Source organism: Fringilla coelebs, assembly GCF_963513975.1.
Source record: "Fringilla coelebs genome assembly, chromosome: 7".
Lineage (NCBI taxonomy): Eukaryota > Metazoa > Chordata > Aves > Passeriformes > Fringillidae > Fringilla > Fringilla coelebs.
Genome location: NC_140035.1, coordinates 18,162,462 through 18,182,736, shown reverse-complemented (window position 1 = coordinate 18,182,736; position 20,275 = coordinate 18,162,462). Strand labels below are relative to the sequence as shown.

General features: G+C 33.9%; 1 protein-coding gene across 11 annotated transcripts in view; it reads left to right on the top strand.

Annotated features, from left to right (window-relative positions):
* The window catches only part of LOC311155931 (sodium channel protein type 2 subunit alpha), a gene marked incomplete at both ends in the record, with an annotated part of 50,647 nt that overhangs the window by 15,525 nt on the left and 14,847 nt on the right, over positions 1-20,275 (top strand). For 6 of the 11 annotated variants that reach the window (XM_084209422.1, XM_084209423.1, XM_084209429.1 and 3 more), the window contains 9 exons: positions 1,179-1,526; positions 2,404-2,536; positions 3,212-3,450; positions 4,599-4,772; positions 6,017-6,373; positions 7,259-7,744; positions 17,561-17,681; positions 18,275-18,429; positions 19,403-19,576. In XM_084209422.1, coding sequence (XP_084065548.1) covers positions 1,179-1,526; positions 2,404-2,536; positions 3,212-3,450; positions 4,599-4,772; positions 6,017-6,373; positions 7,259-7,744; positions 17,561-17,681; positions 18,275-18,429; positions 19,403-19,576 — 2,187 coding nt within the window. Of the gene's footprint in view, positions 1-1,178; positions 1,545-2,403; positions 2,537-3,211; positions 3,451-4,598; positions 4,773-6,016; positions 6,374-7,258; positions 7,745-17,560; positions 17,682-18,274; positions 18,430-19,402; positions 19,577-20,275 lie in introns of all 11 variants that reach the window. The other 5 variants (XM_084209432.1, XM_084209431.1, XM_084209430.1 and 2 more) reach the window with 4 other exon arrangements.

Below are 20,275 nucleotides of genomic sequence, written 5' to 3'. Positions count from 1 at the left end.
GCCCAAACTATTAAAATTTGGTGTAGCTGTAAGAGCATAAAAAAATACATCTCGTAGTGGTAAACACCTGCCAGACCTTATAACAGACAGTTCTACCAGTGCAGCACACACATAATGTATGAATTTATACATCTGACTATGCATATACAGAGATACATATGGGTTGATATATGCATATATGCAGTGTTTGATTTTCAAATTATTAACATAGGTTTATATAATATAGGACAGTTTTCACTTTCACTTTAATTATCCTGGGATAATTACATATTGCTATTACATATGAGGACTTTTCACCTGCAGAAATAGTGAAAAATTGACAATAGTCTCAAACCAGGTTTTTGATGAACCAAGATGTGAAGATTTGCAAAAACGCAGAACTGAAGAAGGCTGAATGCCAGTTTACTTTTCTCCACAATTAGTACTCATTTTATTTATTCATGAATGCTGTTAATAAAATATGTAGCAAGGGAGAAGAACACTTCATTAACCGGCTTCTACTGTAATTAAAAGATGAATTACCAACAACCACTGATTTATTTTTCTCACTTGTAACAGAATATCTTTAGGTAAGTGTCCCTGGTGAATACTTTCTTTGAGCTGCCTGATAGCAAAGTGATACCTTCTGGCAGGTGTGTGCAACCTGCTATGGCCTCTGGAGAGCTATGCCTAAGAGTGCTGCTGCTGTATCTCCAAAGCTTCCCCAAGCTGCCCCCTCTGCCTTCTAGACACTGTTCCCCCACTATTGAGCCTTTTGGGAAGAGGTCAGTCAAGTTCCTTACATCAGTTTAGAAGGATTTCAATGGCAAACTTAAGATCGCTTCTGCATCTACCAAATAAAACAGAATAAAGTGATGGGTGAGCATTAGTAGCTGTTATCCCTAGGAATCCAGGGGATTCCTAGGGATAGCAACTAATTCCTTCTTCACTCAGAACAATGCAAACTTGCTTGTGTCTTCTGCACAACTTTTCCTCAGTCCTGCTACATTACCTTAAAAGAATTTTCCCCCTCTGCTTCAGGTCCCCGGTGAACACATTCCCCTAGTGGACACACTTATAATATGGAAGAAAAAAGTGACTATCCTTCCTCCAGCACAGTAACTATTCTTTGAAAAGCCAGGAACTTACAATTTTAGTTCTAATGCTGTTTTGTTTGGTTTGTTTTAAATCTTTTACAGTCTTTGTTAAGCATTCGTGGTTCTCTGTTCTCACCAAGACGCAACAGCAAAACCAGCATTTTCAGTTTCAGAGGTCATGCAAAGGATATAGGATCCGAAAATGACTTTGCTGATGATGAACACAGCACTCTTGAAGACAATGAGAGCAGAAGAGATTCTCTCTTTGTTCCAAATCGACATGGAGAAAGGCGCAACAGTAACATTAGTCAGGCCAGTGTGTCATCTAGAATGATACCAGCCCTTCCAGTGAATGGGAAGATGCACAGCACTGTGGATTGCAATGGAGTGGTTTCCTTGGTTGGAGGACCTTCAACTCTGACTTCACCTACTGGTCAGCTTATACCAGAGGTAATTGTAAGTAAGCCAGTATTTATTACAGTTTGGTTCAGGCACAGAATTTTCTCTTATTCTTCCTCTCTGCCTTCCTTAATTTCTTAAAGAAACAATTTACAATAGTCTTTAAATAAGAGAACAAAAAAAGAAGTAAAATCCTCAACCTCCTATGTCTAAGCCTTTGTAAAGTATGATATTCTTCTTGCTTTCAGCAAGAGATCTACACATAGGAAAAAAGATTAATTGAATTTGACAATTTGTATATAGTTTCGCTTCAACAAAGTAGATATTCACTACATAAATAAGGCTATAGCTTGGAAATATGTATAGGAAAACTCCTATAAAATGAAACAAAAGGTGGCTACTACTCTCATGATAGTTATTAGAAATATCCCTTTCTGAATTCTTCTCAAGGACTTTTTTCTCATACCTTTCCTGAGAAAAATATGTACAATTCCTATGTACCTTTGAAATTACATAACATTTTAGTCTCAGTTTCAGACTTGTGTAAACTAAGATGTTCTTTCAAACATTCAAATAAGCAAGCCTGTTTCATCTATAGTAATTTTTATGTATTATTACTATTACTATTATCACTATTAAGGAGACACCAAGCAAAAATTTTTTTCAGCCAGTCGCTTAAATGTGAACAACCTTTGGTCCCACACTGTTGATATTGGGTCCTGCAGTTGATTATTTGTACCACGGTACAAAATTCCCACTTAGTTCCTCAATAAAGAAAAAAGAAATCCTGAAAAGAACAGAAACATTCCGTGAAAAGCATAGTACATTGCACAAAGCTGATTTAATTATCACTACAATATTTATGCAGTAAATACTGTTAATTGGCTGTTGAAAAGGATGGTCTAATTTCTCAGTATTTAATTTACAGGGCACCACTACAGAAACAGAAATAAGGAAAAGAAGACTGAGTTCATACCAAATTTCCATGGAAATGCTGGAAGAGTCTGCTGCTAGACAAAGAGCAATGAGCATAGCCAGCATACTTACAAATACAATGGAAGGTATTTAGTGCATTTTATCTGACAGGCAGTTCAGTGAAGTTCTGCTAACTACATGGACAGAGAAATTATTTACATAATTTTCTTTGTAAATGTAAAACTGGCATGTGGAGTCTCTGAACATCAGATAGAAAGGGCTTTTTGAGCATTTCTAAGGTCATTTACACAATCTGAATGCTTAACCATGTTTCATGACACCTTCCAAGATATTACACTACTGAGTGTACTAACAGAGGTAAAATAATAATATCTAGGGGATTTCCAGAGCCTCAAATGGATAATATAGTATATATTGGTATAAGCTTCATAAAGGATTGGTATAAACTTCATAAAGGATTCATGTTGATTTTTAATATCTGAAATTAAGATATCTGCTGTAAGCAAGTTAAGTAACCTAAACTAAATGTCTAGATTCTCCCTACTGTCCTGGGAAAACAAACACATTTCTCCCTTTAGACATTTGTCTCAGATGATTTAGTCTTTAATGAATGGACTTCATTGTCCACTGGTGGTGAAGGATCTTAAATAAATTAGATGCCTTATTTTAAGGTAGATAAACATGGGAAATCTCATGTTAGTGAGAGCAGTTTATTTGATTGATATAATCTTTTCCCATATTTTAAACCAGGACTTCCAGAAGATACATTTGTAATATTCATTTTTTCTATTTTTTTTCAGAGCTTGAAGAATCCAGACAGAAATGCCCACCATGCTGGTACAGATTTGCAAATACTTTCTTGATCTGGGATTGCTGGAGTCCATGGTTAAAAGTAAAGCATGTCGTCAATTTAGTTGTGATGGATCCATTTGTTGATCTTGCTATAACTATTTGCATTGTTTTAAACACCTTGTTTATGGCCATGGAACATTACCCCATGACAGAACAGTTTAGCAGTGTCCTTTCTGTGGGGAACCTGGTAAGTAGTTTGTCATGCGCTTCTTGATGTAAAAATACCCTTTCCTAAAAGAAGAAACTTATAAATGTATTGTATTTGTTTAAATCTATTCCAGAATGCCTTTTTATAATCAGTTCAGAAATGGTATTTATGATTTCACAGGTAAAGTGATTTTTTTACTGGAGCCTTTAGCTTTAATGAAGATATGTTTTTTAACTACTATAATGGAATAACTGAATATGTGTGGAAGTGCAGTCTTCACTGGAATGCCAGATTTCTTGACATCTACCTTGGGTTTTTTCTTTCAAACATTAAGGTAGATGATGCTATTTTTACCATGGCACTGATATAACATCACAGGAAATACTTTTCTTCTGTACAAAATTGATAAAATATTCAAAGTCATCATTTCTCTTGGAATTTTTTTTCAATTACACTACAGTGAAAACACTTTTACAAAAAACGTATGCTCACAAACTTTTTGTTGTGCTGCACAAACCACTGATCACTACACACTGCAAGAAAGTGTTGAGTTAAATCCTGGACTTAAAAACAGACTTAAAAACACTAAGATGCATTGACAATTTCACATTTGGCACTTGGAGATATTTCAAATAACATTATCACCCTGAAGTTCATTTTCCTAAAAGGAAATAGCCATCATACAGCATGGTAACTATGTGTGAAACCTCTATATTCTTACAAAAGCACATGACAAGAAACTCCAACTTCCCCTGTCTTCCCCTGTCTGTCTGTCAAGACAGACTTTAGAGAGTCTGTGCTTAGACAGTCTGACATTAGAGACTATCATCTTTTTAGACTGTAAGCTAGGAAAATACTTGCTGTCAAGTCTTCTTACTGGAACCATCCTCATCAAACAGGACTTAAAACACCAGGTCACATCACATCATCTGCTGGGTGGATAGTCCAGCACATACCAGGAAGCTGAACTGCTGACTGGTCAATAGCTTTTTATATGTTTATTGAATCTCTGTCCCACTATAAATCCTGATTTAGTTACTTGTTTTCAGCGTTTAGAAAAACTTAGATGCCACTTGGAGATAGCAACCAGTTGTTTTTTATAGTAACAGATAAGAGAACTCATTGGATTAAAAAAAATTCCTCAGGTATATAAATTTCTCGTAACAATTCATTACATTTTGTTTTAGGTATTCACTGGGATATTTACAGCAGAAATGGTACTGAAGATTATTGCCATGGACCCTTATTATTATTTCCAAGAAGGCTGGAATATTTTTGATGGTATTATCGTTAGCCTTAGTTTAATGGAGCTTGGTCTTGCAAATGTTGAAGGATTATCTGTTCTTCGGTCATTCAGATTGGTAAATACCTTGATAATTAAATATTTGCATGCAATTATCTCACTCAAAAAATAAAAGTGCTGGTGCCTGCAATAATTACCATATTTTGTAAATATATATTACATACTTCAATGACTCACATTATTTTTCATATGTGCTTAATTTGCAAGCCATGTTTGGTAAGTAAAAATTTAAGGTGTTTGATACCTTTTAGTATCAAATTATCCTATCAATCTTCTACCCAACTGATATCCTTTGCCAACATAACTCTAATTGCTACCTTTTAAGAATTTTGTGAATCTTTACACTGGTTTCATTAAGAATAATAAAAGCTGAATATCTGTGAAAACATACATATTGTCACCAGCAAATTAATCATAACATTTTTAGTCTTTATATTGTGAACATTACTTTGTGCTACTTTTAAGAACGTAAGCAGATCCCTCTTCACATTTATTTTAATGGGCACCAACAATAATCTTTAAGTCACTCCATTACATATAACAGAATCACAACAAGCTGACTTTAAGATAACATTTAAATCGAAATATTATTGAGCTTCTACTAGAAATGTATTTTTTCATAGCAACTAGTATTTTGCACAAACTAGTTTATAAATATGTTTACTAGAGGTACAAGATTAATGATTTAAAATACTTTCTTACCAATAGTTACCACATTACTTTAAAACCTTATCTCCTAATACACAGAGCAGGAAGAACTGACTTATTTAGCACTACTTGCAATGGTACCCAACTTCACGTAACCTGAGTTTAGGTAATGAATATTACTTATAAGTTAATGTTTATGATTTGAATGGACATTGCAATGTCTGCATCAACTAAAGTTTTTGCTTAAATAAATGGCCTGTATCTAAGCATGGAAGGCCTAATGTGCTGCTGAGGGAATGTGGAACTAAGCCAGCAAAGGTGTAGTGATGGTGACGAGAAGTGTAGAAACTTCTAAAGTGTCTTTAAGAATTGATTCAAGAATCACCTGTAAGTGGACGTTTAAAAATAGTAAAATAAAATGTCGTACAAACACAAATTATTTCTTTGTTTTACTATGTGCACCACTGAAATGAAATGATAAACAATGCATTTTTGACAAATACTCCATGTTCCCTACTTCATATTAAAATAATAATGTGGTACTACTGAAGAACAAATTAATCTACAAAAATTGGTATGCTCTGCTAAACAACTTGGACCTAGCTTCTATCTTGTAACTAACACTAAAGGTTCATCTGCATTTTTGTTTTGCAGCTTCGAGTTTTCAAATTGGCAAAATCTTGGCCAACCCTAAATATGCTGATTAAGATTATTGGCAACTCAGTGGGAGCTCTGGGGAATCTGACCCTGGTGCTGGCCATCATTGTGTTCATTTTTGCTGTGGTTGGGATGCAGCTCTTTGGGAAGAGCTACAAGGAATGTGTCTGCAAGATCTCCAGCGACTGTGTGCTCCCTCGCTGGCACATGCACGACTTTTTCCACTCTTTCCTGATTGTATTCCGAGTGCTGTGTGGAGAATGGATAGAAACCATGTGGGACTGCATGGAGGTTGCAGGCCAAACCATGTGCCTTATTGTTTTCATGCTAGTCATGGTGATTGGAAACCTAGTGGTACGTGATGAACATTTTTTTAAACATTTACTCTGATGGAGATGTGCAGGACTTACAGCTAGGCAATGAAAATGTTTGTCATCCTTCTGTTTAGAATTAAAAAATTGATCTGAATGTGCTAAATTTTGGGTAAAAACATTTGAAGATTCCCTTTTCCTCTTTTTCATATGTTTCTATCCACTGATGTACTCTTACTATAGGTACAAGCATTTAGAAGGAAACCAAAATGTCAACTCCAACGTACTATCATGGGAGCGCTGCAGCTAATTTAGCGGTGCTATTTAATTTTTAGTGCTGAACTTTCTGGATTGTTTACGTATAAAAAACAAAAATGAAACCCAGAGTGATTTGTCATCCAGCTTAAAAAGGCTTTAAAAAGCTTCTAACTCAAGATTGTACAAGGAACCTTTATAGAAAAGTTTCAATTCATGCTGACAACTTAAAATGCAAAATTTCAATTGAAAAATATCGAATTGATGAGAACTTCTAGAAATAAATGTTATAAAAGGGATGCATCATTTACACTCCTACTTTGAGTTTCTTCTCCTGTTAAAATTTGCAGTCAAAATTTCCTAAATTATCTTCCTTTAATGATATTTTTAACATTATTTAAATTTTTGTAAAATAGAATTCAAAGTGTTTGTATCTTAGTCATTTACCTGACCTTGCAATCTTGACATTTTACCAGCAAAAAATGTGCAGAGCCCCAAAAAGTTATTTATGACCCGCAACCTGCTCTACTGATTTTTTTAGAATCATAGAATTATTTACATTGGGAAAGGACTTTGAGATCATCAAGTACAACTGCTAACTGTTAACACTGCCAAATTTAACACTTCTGATATGATTGTATTTACTACATAGCTGTATTTTCTCATCTTTTAGGTATTGAACCTATTTCTGGCCTTGCTGCTGAGCTCATTTAGTTCAGACAACCTTGCTGCTACAGATGATGATAATGAAATGAACAATCTCCAGATTGCTGTGGCAAGGATTCAGAAAGGCATAGATTATGTTAAAAGAAAGATACAGGAGTTTATCCGAAAAGCCTTCGTTAGAAAGCAGAAGTCTTTAGAGGAAATTAAAGCACTTGAAGAGCTAAACAACAAGAAGGACAGCTGCATTTCCAATCATACTGCCGTTGAAATAAGCAAAGATCTGAATTATCTCAAAGATGGGAATGGAACCACCAGTGGTGTGGGCACAGGCAGCAGTGTGGAAAAATACGTAATTGATGAAAATGATTACATGTCATTCATAAACAACCCAGGTCTCACTGTGACAGTGCCCATTGCACTTGGAGAATCAGATTTTGAAAATTTAAACACAGAAGAATTTAGCAGCGAATCTGATATGGAAGAAAGCAAACAGGTAGGATTTTTCATATCTTAAAAGTATTAAATTTAGTCATACATTTACACGTTCTAATTACATATTTAGAATTTTTTTAAACTGTAATATCCCATGTAAATATATTTTATATTTCAGAATCTTATGTATTACCATTCAAGAAAAACATATATAATGGCATAGTAGAGTATCCTTAGAGTTTACATTTTTAGTATTTTGTTTATTAAAATTTGGAAGATAGTTGATTTTAAATATTAATATTTCTTTCACAGTTTTATAAGGTTTTAGGATTAGTAAACACTTGATAAAGCATTCTTGCTGTAGTACCTACATCTGATAAGAATGTATGGAATAAGGGTAGAAGGCTAAGGAGCAATTAAGGAACTTTGCATACCAAAGCAAACATAAGTGGAGGAAAAATATTTCTTTCAATATTTAGGGTAGTTCTAAAAATTAGCCCTGAGACATCACCAATCAATAATGCATTCTAGATTATCTAAAAGTTTTGTGAGTAAGATTTGTACAGATTTTGGGTTTGGAGACTATGGCTGGCTGAAATAAAGTAATCTAGGTACCAATGAATGTCACGTAAAGCAGCAGCTCAAGTTATCCTGGAGAGCAGAATGACCTTGTAATATAGATGCACGCAGAAACAGCTTACTTTAAGTTGTTATGCTGTTATTATTGTGCAAAGTTGCAGAAGTTGGTCTAAAAAACCAGTGTAAGGTGTTTCAATATCTAAGTGGCTCAAATACCAGAAGTGATCATGAACAGGTGCTAATGGTATTCAAGGAAAACTTTGTATATTGGGGTAGTGATCAATGATAAGCTAATAAATGCATTATCTACTGCATTTAAAATCTAATTATATTCAGTGCCATTAGAAATTTAAGAATGTTGAGGTTTAAGGGATCAGGAACTATGGATAAATTTGTTTTCAATTAGATTAGAAGCTGTGATGTTATGTAATAACTCATTAGTCCAAAAGGGATTGTTTACCATGAAGGAAGCTCTCCTATAAAGAAACCCTGCATTCATGACTTTATCATATCTGACATATTTGCAATAATGATGTATTCCTCAGCAATATCAAACTTCACCACATTACATTAATGCATAGCCATGAGCCAGATGTTAAAGAACATCAAGAGTGTGTGTTTATTTGGACCTCCAAAAAATGTTGCTCTTTGTAACAATTGTAAGAAGAAGAGGAGATATTCTGTCATCTGAATTGCTCAGTTATGAGACAAACAGTTTCAATCCAGATGTATAAGATAGTACAGCAGTAGTGCTTATCCATTGTAAATTTAGAATATAAGAGAGACAGGAAGTGTAAAGCAGTGTAAATTAAGAGATCAACTAGTATTAAAAACCCCCCAAACATTCAGAGTGATTCTGGGTCTGAGGGTTAAATTTTTCATATAAGCTGATCTAATAAAATTTGGTTTTCATTTCCAATGAACCTTTTGCAAAGTTTTCTATGTCCTTTCATATATTCTGATGTTTTTCAAATGACATTGCACTATACCTTTTCTTCTGTCCTTGTGGTTAACTTTGATAAATACAATAATGAGTGCCTTCCTATTAACTCCGTCAAGTTACAAGCCTAAAAATTTTCTGAACATGTTACTTTTTAAAAGGTTTGTAGTATGCATTAGGACGTTGGGGGGAAAGGGGGGTGGGGGGCTGTGCAGATACTGAATTTGTGGTTACATGACATGTTAGCCTCTGCACTGAAGGAACTTGGGAAGTTCCCATCCACACCTGGCTAGTCTTAGTCACTTTCTGTGCTCAGGGAAGTTAGGTCACTGCTTGTGCCATAGGTATTATTGGTTTATTTCTCCTATAAGGTAAATTGAATGGCTCAGTTCACAATGTACTGCCATATATTTTATCACAACAGCTGAGGAAAAAACTAAATGCAATGCAAAGGCAGAAACTCCTCTGCTTTCCCGGTGAATATGTGATGTACATACACCCCAAGAAAATGGAGTAAAAGCCCTTCTTGATGTGCTGACAACTTCTGAATGCCAATTTCAGGGTGACTTTCACAAGTCAATTGCCCAGCTTTGATATGATGGTTCAGGCATCATATCTTCATCTTCTAAGGCCATCCTGAAGTTTCTGGACAGTAATAAATCAAAAGGGATTTTGCCCTTAATGGACTATAATGGTACTAATGTTATCTATATGTCTTCAGGAAGAGAAACTATCTAGTAAGCAATTTGGCAGTGAAAATTTCAGGTGGCTGTGGGAAATCCAGTAGTAAATGATGGATGGTGTTAATATTAAGAAATTGTGGAGAAATTTTCACGAGGGTTAAGATAGGTTTAGGACTTCTATGCTGCTTCAGTATTTTCATAGACTGTAGTAGTCAATACCATTGGGAAACTGAAGCAATAATACTTCCATCGAGTTCTGCTCACAAACAACTCTCTATTGTTTAACTGCCTTACATGTATTCATAAAGTGCAAATGTCCATATTGTGAACAGTATCTAATCAGACATTATCCTGAAAATTGTTAATTCTGTATTCATTTCACTTTCTGCTCTGGATTCCTTATTCCATTCCTCCTGGATGATTTCTATGGAAAGAATAAAGTGGGGTTATTTTATTGTGTGCATAAAAATCCACTGGATTTGGAATATATGAACAGAAGTTTTGGCGTGTGACAGGAATTTGTGGCTTCCCAATCTTCTCCTATCAAGTCAACAGTACTGCTGAATTTTTTGCTGCCTTCTGATTGTCTTTTAAGGAAGATAAAGAGTACATTGGTGCAGTGTTTAAGTTACCTCTCTAGAACAGTACACCATCACTTGCTTTGTTTTGCCTCTCAAGGGGTCCCACTGGGAAAACATTCCTGCTAGAAGGCCTGGTCTGCAAAAGGAGGGGTAAGAGATGGGACAGAACTTTCCCTGCCTTAACTGTGGCAGTACTTAGCGCTTAAAATGCCCTGAAGAGATATCTCCTATAATAACATTTTATTTAACCACAGAGCTGTGGAAAGCTAGATCTGCATAGGAACTCTAAAATGAATATTTTTTTCCTCCAGTGTCTTACTGACTGTCACTGATGTTAAGAGTAGAATGATTATTTGAAGTCTGTTATGCTAGAAGTGGGGCATAGCCTGTGTTTTGCTGAGGAATATACCAGGAGCAAGTAATTACTATAGACATTGTAACTGTGGGTGAGTGAGGAACAAATTGTAATATTTCCTATTTTTTTAAAATCATATACACTATAGTAGAAAATAACTCTAGCCATCTATCTTTGCTTCGGAGGCTAGCTCTCCCTTTTTTTTTTTTTCCTCCCCTTTTCATGCTTTCATGGAAACCCTTTCTAATTAATTTAGAAGTTAATCACTTCCAAAATCTGGCAGAACCTATTCTGGAACCTGGTTGCAAATTCCAGACCTAAACAAGATTTTTCTAATACATATCACTAGAAATTTGAGGACACCTCTTTTTGGATGAATGATAACATTAATAAAAGTTACTCACTGCTTTAGAGTAATAATTGGCTGAAAGTACCTGCAAGAAGTGAACATTTCATTGATATATTGAAGGAGGATTATTTAATTATGAGAAAAGAGAAGTGCCATTGACCCAATGAGAAAATAATCAGAAAAGAAACAGATTTCTGCTCTGAAGAAAAGATACTCAAGATCATTACCTTTGAAGATAAAAAAAAAATAGAAATAGCTGAAGAGGATAATTTGGTGGGTTTTAACATTAGCATGTGGATGAGTAAATATGTTAATCTTGCCAAACATAAGACTCTTAACTATTGTATATTGTGCACCACTTAACAACTGTTCGTTAGAGCTGATTGACAGCTTTATAAAAATGGTTTTGCATTTCAACATGGAAAAATAATTTAAAATATATTTCTCAGTTATGGAAAACTTATTTTACAACTAAAGAAATACATATACCTACAGGCCCCAGTCATTCACAATTCCAAAAACCTTTCTATCTATAGTGTATGTACAGTAAATACAAATTCAGTTTGGAGAAATAAGGCTACTCAATAGACTTTTGATGATCACAACAGATGATTTTGATAAAATTAAACATATCCTTCAACATCGAACCTACTGAATTTTGAAAACAATTAATACATTCAGTTTTCTGATTGGCTTCATCGGGGCCTTTGTATCTAGATGAAGTGAAAAAGACAAGAACAGAGTTATTGCATTCCCAAAAGATAAACATCTTCATAGGGCTTCAATAAATTTCTTAGCCAAAACAGACTCAGTGGGACTTCATCAATTTGTTGGATTTTTTTTATCATGTTTAAAATGTCCAGCAATAGACATTTTTTTTCTACAACTGACTAGTTCTGGGACAGTATCTTCAGAATGACAAATTATTTAAGGTAGAGACTAGCTGTGGCTAATGATTTAAACCATGTCTCTGGTTACACTGGCACTCCACTGTCCAGGCACTGATACAATCCTCTTTTGAAACAATGAGATAAAGATTATAGATTCAGAAGTGTATAGCATACTAAATCTGAACTAGAAACATTGCACAATCTGACAATCCATCACATTTGAGTTGAAGAGAAATTAAAGATGTTATTTTCATCAAGATCTAGGAGCAGCTCTACCATTATTAGAGGCAGAAGGAGGAATGGGAAGGCATATATCTTCAAAGTATTTTGCTTCCTGTATGTACATATTTTTCAAATAAAAGAGGTAATCACATAGTCAGTTAAACAAATACTAGGACAGAAAATAAACAAAACTCTTAAAATTTTTATTAATAAGCATTGAGAACTATATAAATACAGGAATAGTTTCCAGATCTGCTAACCATGTCTTTGTTAATTTTATTCATTCCACTTTTATTTATGAATCACAATTTTTGTGTGCAGATTAGTAGTTCTAGCTTCTATATTTCTAATTTCTCTAAAATAAACTAACAAGTTCTGTAGAAAAGTTTGTTGAACATTTCAGTTGGTATGTATTTCCCTTTTTCCAGCTAATAATAAAATATTAATAATTATGTTTTAATTGTGTTAAAGCCATGTTTGAATTAGGGATTCCAAAAAGAGAAAAACTAGTGATCCTGTGTCTTGAACTTCACTACCTACCATTCTTACTTCTCACAGGGGTAAAACCAAGCTGGAGCAATCAAGAATGCAGCTCTGGTGCTTTATAACCAGGTAGAGCAACGTGTCACCACTTTCACACAGGTTACCTAAGCAAGTTATACATATATATGTATATATATATATAATCACTTTTTAATGGGTTTTGACTGGCCTGCATGCTATTCAGCTATGTACCTTCCCTATCCATTGCAAGAGTAGAAACATGCACAGCTGCTCTCTGCTGAGTCATGGGACTCACATCACAGCATGGTCAGGTGGGATTGGCAAACCCAACGTACATTTTTTAACTCCGCTAATGGTATTTCTGAATATTTAAATACAATATTTAGCAATAACTGCATGCTCTTCAGGTTTTGAAGTATGGATCATAAAATTACTGGAATGTTTTATGCTCAAGAAGCCAAAGAAAAAGGGAGCATGCATAGTTTTTAAAAAATAAAAACAACCCTTTTTGATTCAGCCCTTATAAATGTAAATATTCAATGAAATGTGTTAAGTGATTTTGAAATAATTACTGCCATGAGTTCAACTCCTTAATGAATAAAATTTGAATTATTGCAGTAGCCACTGATGTAAAAATTACAGTTTTACTTTTAAATCTACAATGCACTGTAATGCAGATCTTCAAGATGCTACGAACTACACGCTATATTCATTTGGACAGTGCATATCTTGAGTTTTAAAAACTGGAAGCAAAGCAAGCAGTTACATAATTGCTAAAATTATACCTAGCAAATAACTCTCCCTAAAGAACTATCAAAAGCTAAACATTTTACAATTTCTCTTTTCTTAAACCCCTTTATAAATAGTGGTGTTTGGAATGTGTTTCACAACAGCGTTCCATAAATGAGTTGGGGGTCTTATTTGTGCAAATTAGAAAGTCTATGGAGTAGTCAGCATCATTTTTATAAAATTGCACATATATCTATTTATCCTAGGGATGTTTTTCATTATAGGCAAACATGCCACTGATGAGTAATTGGCAGAGCCTTCAGGAATAGTGATTATAGCAATTATAACACAGGAGCCAAAGTTACATGAAACTAAGGAGGTTAAATGATTCTAGTAAAACAAGGTATCAAAATTTGGAGGGGATTGAGATTTCAGTCCTGTAGTAGGATTGAAGGCTGTTTCCTTCAGGCAGAGTTTCACTGGCTTCAAAAGAATCACCAAGTGGTTAATTTTATTTACTTGATTATAGTGTGGCATGATCTACCTATTGTGGTCTAAATTGCCCAGAGATGCCAAAAAAATTCATATTGGTGAGTATTCTGGAAATTCTCTGATTTTAATGAATAAATTTTAAACCAAGATATGCTTCAAACATCAAATAAAACTCTAAGAAGAGAGATTTTAAAATTACATTCTTAACAGTATATAAAAGTCAAAGGTCATAAGATCTGAGATTTAAAGTCAGTTTAGAATCACTTTGGAATCATCATGATTTTATATCTTCATGATTTTATATTTTTTCACTCTATTACAGTGCAGCTTTCCAGACTGAAAGGATAAAACCACATGGCTGAATTACTAAAGGCAATTTGTAATGGCTGAATCCCTTTATTTTATTGTCACTTGAATCATGAAGCCGTCTGTAAAGCTTAAAACTTCAGTAGCCTGCTCTTGCTCTTATTGAAATTTAGAACAGAATCAAATGAGAGCAAGACTAGGTCTTAAGTGAATGCATTTTCTTGTAAATGGGCACATTAACACGCTGTTGGTCAAAGCTTGTTTTAGTGATTGAAGCTGTTGATAAGAGATGCACTGCTCTGAAAGAACATTATGGAGGCTGATTATACATACATTAACCAAGTATTTGGGTGGGTGATGAAGTATTTTTTTCTTTTATATCCTACACAATGATATTTATAATACTGTTTTCAGAAAAATATAAACCCACTGAGATAGTCTGATTGTTTCTTTTATTTTTGTGTGTGATTTCCACAGTATTGCTCAGGCTTCTGCTCTAGTCAAGCATGTTGTTTTGCTGATTCAGGCCTTGAGAATGCTGCATCATAAGCAATTGCTTTCAAATGTTTCCTTATAAAGGAAAATGTGATATCACTGAAGATGCAAATAAATATTTACAGGGCATGGTGTGTTCTAGAGGCTGATAATCACATTTATGAGCTGATAAGAAGATTGTGCTAATCCATCATGTATCTTGAGTTTCCTATGAGTTATATTAGCTTTATTTCTAGAAAGACTATCATTAATGTCACCTTTTTTAAAATGTATTGGTTCTTTCCTAATTTAGGGTCTTGAAGCAAAGAAGAGGAGTTTTATTAAGTAATGAGGTTTTTCTCTTAATTATGCAGTTGTTTGAGATTATATGAAAAGTAATGAAGAGAATGCTTTATATGAAAATTACTGAAAAGAATTATAGTAATTTTTGTTTGTACTGGTTATAAATTGCACTTCTGTCACTTGGTTTTAGCAACGATGCTGACAGAACTCTCTGCAGCAGAGTTTATATGGGGAGATGCAGTTAAAAATTTGACTGCCTTTTATTTTGCACTCATAGATTTATAATGGATGCTTACTATGAACCTTTATCCTGCTATTATTAAGCCAGTAATTTATTTAATGATGATGGATCAGGCCATGAATTAATTTTACTTTTACTAAGTTGAATGTGACAGAAAATTATTTTTACAATATTTCAGTTTTATTTTATGAAGAAACTGCCCATCATTTCAATTGAAGGTTTCTTATTTCTTGGTATTTCCGTGATATACAATAAGAGAGTTAATTCACAAGTATTACTTTTAAAAGAGAGACAGCCTTACGTGTGAATAATAAGTTGGTGTGCTAATAATGTTTAATATAGTGTACATTACTGGGTATTTTGGTGGTAAATGTAACAGAGAAAGTGAAATTTAAAATATTCTCACAATGAGATACATGGTATTTTAACTCAGACTCACAGATTTATGTGACCAGTAATAAAATTATTCCATTTAGAGGCAACATAGCTGGAACTCTTTTACATATATAAATATTGGAAATCATAGAGGAAGTGCAGTATGAAAAATGAAACACGGTATTTTTGCTCACAATGCAGCAACAACCATGGGACCTGAGGTCTGAGAGACCCTATATTGACTACATATTGTGTGTGCGAAAGGCAGCTTCTTGAAAATTATCCCTGAAATTATCCATCATTCAACATGATTTTTGTTTAAAACTTCATTCACATCATGGTAAAGTTAAATATGTGGAAACATTTCCTTACAAGGCTGTGTTAAGATATTTGTGCCACTTACCTAATTTCTGGCAGAAAAAACCCTTAGCTGCCAATATATTTTCCTAAAGAAGAGTTAAATAACTAGTTTTAATTTTCAGCAGTGTCTCTGAAGAAGAGAATACATGGAAGTGCCTCTTTCAAGAAACAAGTTGCTGTTTATTATTTGTTGCAAAATCTAAAGAGTAGGGGATTTTTGTATTCTAAAAGTGCCACTATTTTGAAAACTAAATGTGAAAAATAGTTGATATTAAGCACTCTCTCAGCAAAATTGTATAGAAAGGTCTTCATACTTTCTAAACATGACCTTCCTCCAAAGGTCAAAGGACATGATCAGTTCTGCTTAGCTGAAAGCACAAATATACTCAGTGCTGAAATGCCCTTGTGTTACATCAGTACCTGCACAATTTAAAGTATTTAAGTGCATTCTACATCCCTTGTGAAATTCCTGTGAACAACTGCTACATGTGATGGATCAGAAGACTTTCACTGCCACGACTTCTTTAATGTTGCTTTCTAAATACAAGCCCTATTTCACAGTCAAAGGGAAAGTATTTTGGATGAAAAAATTACAACAGTACTGTCAACTGAAAATAATTTACAAACACTATGTCTGATTATTGCATTTTTTATTTGCAATTTTAGCAGTATATTCCTTTCAAAGTATCCTTTCTTAAAAGGGCAAAATTATGGGCAGTCTTGTGTGACTGATAAACTGCATGACCTGATCAGATTTTTAATGTAGTTGGTAAAAAATTTCTTATTTTGAGTTATTTTTTGTCACTCTCCAGTTCTTGCAGTTTTCAGATCTAGAAGTGCTTTTACTGTAGTAAGGACTATAGTATTCCACTGTACAAAAAAGCAGTACAATGATAGAAAAATTTGGGAGGGAAAGTACATCAGGAAGTCTCTCAAAAAGCACAAGAGACTGGAATGCAAAGAAGATGTTTCAGCTCTGGTAATTTGTGCTTTCTGCAAAAATAAAATTGTGCAGAAATTTGCCATTAAATGTCATTAAATTTACAATTTTTTAATCCAGATAACATGTATTCTTGTGAAAGTATCATACATAGTGGACAAGACGGTATATGTGCAGATTTGTGTTAGTTCATTTTGCTAGGAAAACTAAGACACATTTCCATTGTAATCCAGCATAATAGTAAAGAAAATGAAATAACTTGAGAGTGTGGTGCATGCAAACTCTCCAGTATTAATACTACTCAGAATACTTCACCAGTCATATACATGGATCAGGTTAGTAGCCAAATTGTATTTAATTGTTCCCTATGAGAAGATAGACTGGGAAACAGAATTATAACATTTACATGTCATTACTGTGGTTTTACTTTTGATAATGCATATTTATAAATTTTTCATTCTTTAAAACTTAGACTGGCATGATTTGATTCAGTATCGTTTTTACAGAATATGTATCTAATGAGAAAAAATTGTTCTGTGGAACTTTACTTACAGAAACTAAATGCATCAAGTTCATCAGAAGGCAGCACTGTTGATATTGCTCCTCCTGGAGAGGGCGAGCAAGCAGAAATTGAAAGTGAAGAAGCTCTTGAACCAGAAGCCTGTTTTACCGAAGGTTGTAGAATAACTGTTGACTTAGAGATGTATTACTAAAATGACATTGTTACTAGGCACATTTATGTTCTTGAGGGTTTCAAATATGGTGTACCTTCATGTCCTCAAAAATAAATAAAAAAAATTTTTAGCCCAGAATGCTGGAAATCAGATGAAAAAAAACAAGGCTTCCCTAGGCTTTGAGTAACTTCATTTATCTGGCCACTGCATACAACTTGTAAGTAAGAAACTTCCTCAACTTTTCTATTGGTAAAATGCTTTTCAGCTATTTGAATGGGCCCTTGAAATTTGGAAGAAATAAATTTTTGTGTGACTTCATCAACAAATAGAACAGTTACATGCTAACAGTCAAAAATACTGATTTTTTTTTTTTTATTGACTTCTTTCGTAATTAAGTATACCATTGTCTAGTTTCTCTACAGATTAGTTTTCTTAATTCAGATATTCGTCATCCTGGGTGATGTGATAGCCTATTCTTCATTCCATTTACTTTTTTAAAATTGTATAAAATTAGTAAAAGCTGCTAATAATATATATTACAATTACTTTGAAGTAATTGGCTTTTGCATACTAACATCTCTCAATCTAATGCAGGTTGTGTACAGAAATTTCCATGTTGTCAAGTAAGTATAGAAGATGGTAAAGGAAAAACTTGGTGGAATCTTAGAAAAACCTGCTACAGCATTGTTGAGCACAACTGGTTTGAGACTTTCATTGTATTCATGATTCTCCTCAGCAGTGGAGCACTAGTAAGTAGAACAAAATTGCAGATGCTGAAGTATTTTGAGATCTCTTAGGAGCAAAAATCAAATTTGCTTCAGAAAGACTTGCTTTGCTTGTAGCTATATAAAACTCCCTACATTTCATCCTTCCAGAATGGAAACTTGACCCAAACTTGAAAAAGTTTGATACATTTCATATGCACTTTTTTAGTCATGCTTTTGTCTTGCCGCTATGAAATGGTGCCATTTCCTTTAGGACAGTGTGGCTCCTCAAAGCTTAAATTGCCTGCCAATTTTCAGCATGTTTGTCATGAGATTTGAGTACAAAGGGCTATTGTTAACTGTGAATATATAGCTAAATATATGGGTTTTAATATTTAATTCCTCCTACTTTTTGAATTTTGCTTGTGAAAGACCATACTAAAAAATGGAATAATTACTTCATTCTATTCCTGTTTTGAAGGCAGGAGATATGGAAGACTGCCGCAGCAAATTAAACATAACAGCCACTATCCAAAAAGATTTGCATTACACAACTTTTCAGCTTCACTCAAGCTGAACATTTGCTACAATATCAATGTGCATAGTTGTACATTCTAGCAAATACATTGCTTTTTAATTTGATTTTTAGACATAAGTTTTATCTAACTGCTTTCTAGAAAGCAATATAAATATCTGTAACAGATGTATAAGAAAAGGGGGGTGTTGCGTCTATGTGAAAGTTTCTTAAATACCACAGAGGATAAAAACAAATGCAGTGAGTTTCTTTCTTCATTCATTAGTAAAATATAATTTTTTAAAAAATTTTTTTCAACTCCAGACTGGTCTCCTATTGTTCCAATTAGTACTATGGTTAAAGATGGAAATCATGTAAAATAAGAGAATGAAGGAAAACAAGGGGAAATATTACCTCTTCTCTAATTATCTTTTATTCTTTATTCCTTAATTTTATCATGTATATTCTGTGAAACATGTGTAATACCTCAATATATTTTTATAGGCTTTTGAAGATATATATATTGAACAACGGAAAACTATCAAGACCATGCTGGAATATGCTGACAAAGTTTTTACGTATATTTTCATTTTGGAAATGCTTTTAAAATGGGTAGCATATGGTTTTCAAATATATTTTACTAATGCCTGGTGCTGGCTGGACTTCCTGATTGTTGATGTAAGTACAAATTAATATTGTAAAATTCCCTATAGTAAAGTTTCTGTGTTGTAAAATTCATTAGTACTAGATTAATATTATAAATGTGTGAAAAGAATTCCCATTTTATAGTTACACTGCATTAGTAATGGCCTGCAGTGATTTGGAGGTGTTATTTAAAGTCCACTCATATGCCAGAAGGAAAAAGATGGCTGCCTATCAGTTTGTCCATTCTTCATGGTTAATATTTTTATACAAATGATGTATCAAACTTGAGATTTTATGAGGAAAAAACCTAATTTTTAGGCATAACATCATTACTGAACTCTGACCACGCTACCTTTTTCCTTAGAAAATAAGACAGCTCATTGTTCAAGTTTCTTTGAACACTTCAGCTTTTCAAATTAAACAATTCACTTGGTCCAGATTTTATCTAAGTTCTCAGAACTCTTTCACTGAAAACTATCCTGGAATCATTTCTAGAAAAACCAGAAAGACAGTGGCTATTTGATCTAAAAAATAATTTGTTTTAATGGACTGACAATCTGTAATAGCTAAATCAGCTATGATTTGGAAGGGTTTATGATAGAGGAGAATACAAGGCTACTTGGCTGCCTTCCCAGCTGTGATACACTTCTGTGCAAAGGCCTTGCTTATGTTGTCAGAAGGGATCAAAGCTGGTTTTGCTCCCAGAATATTTTGGTCTCTTGCCTCCCATAT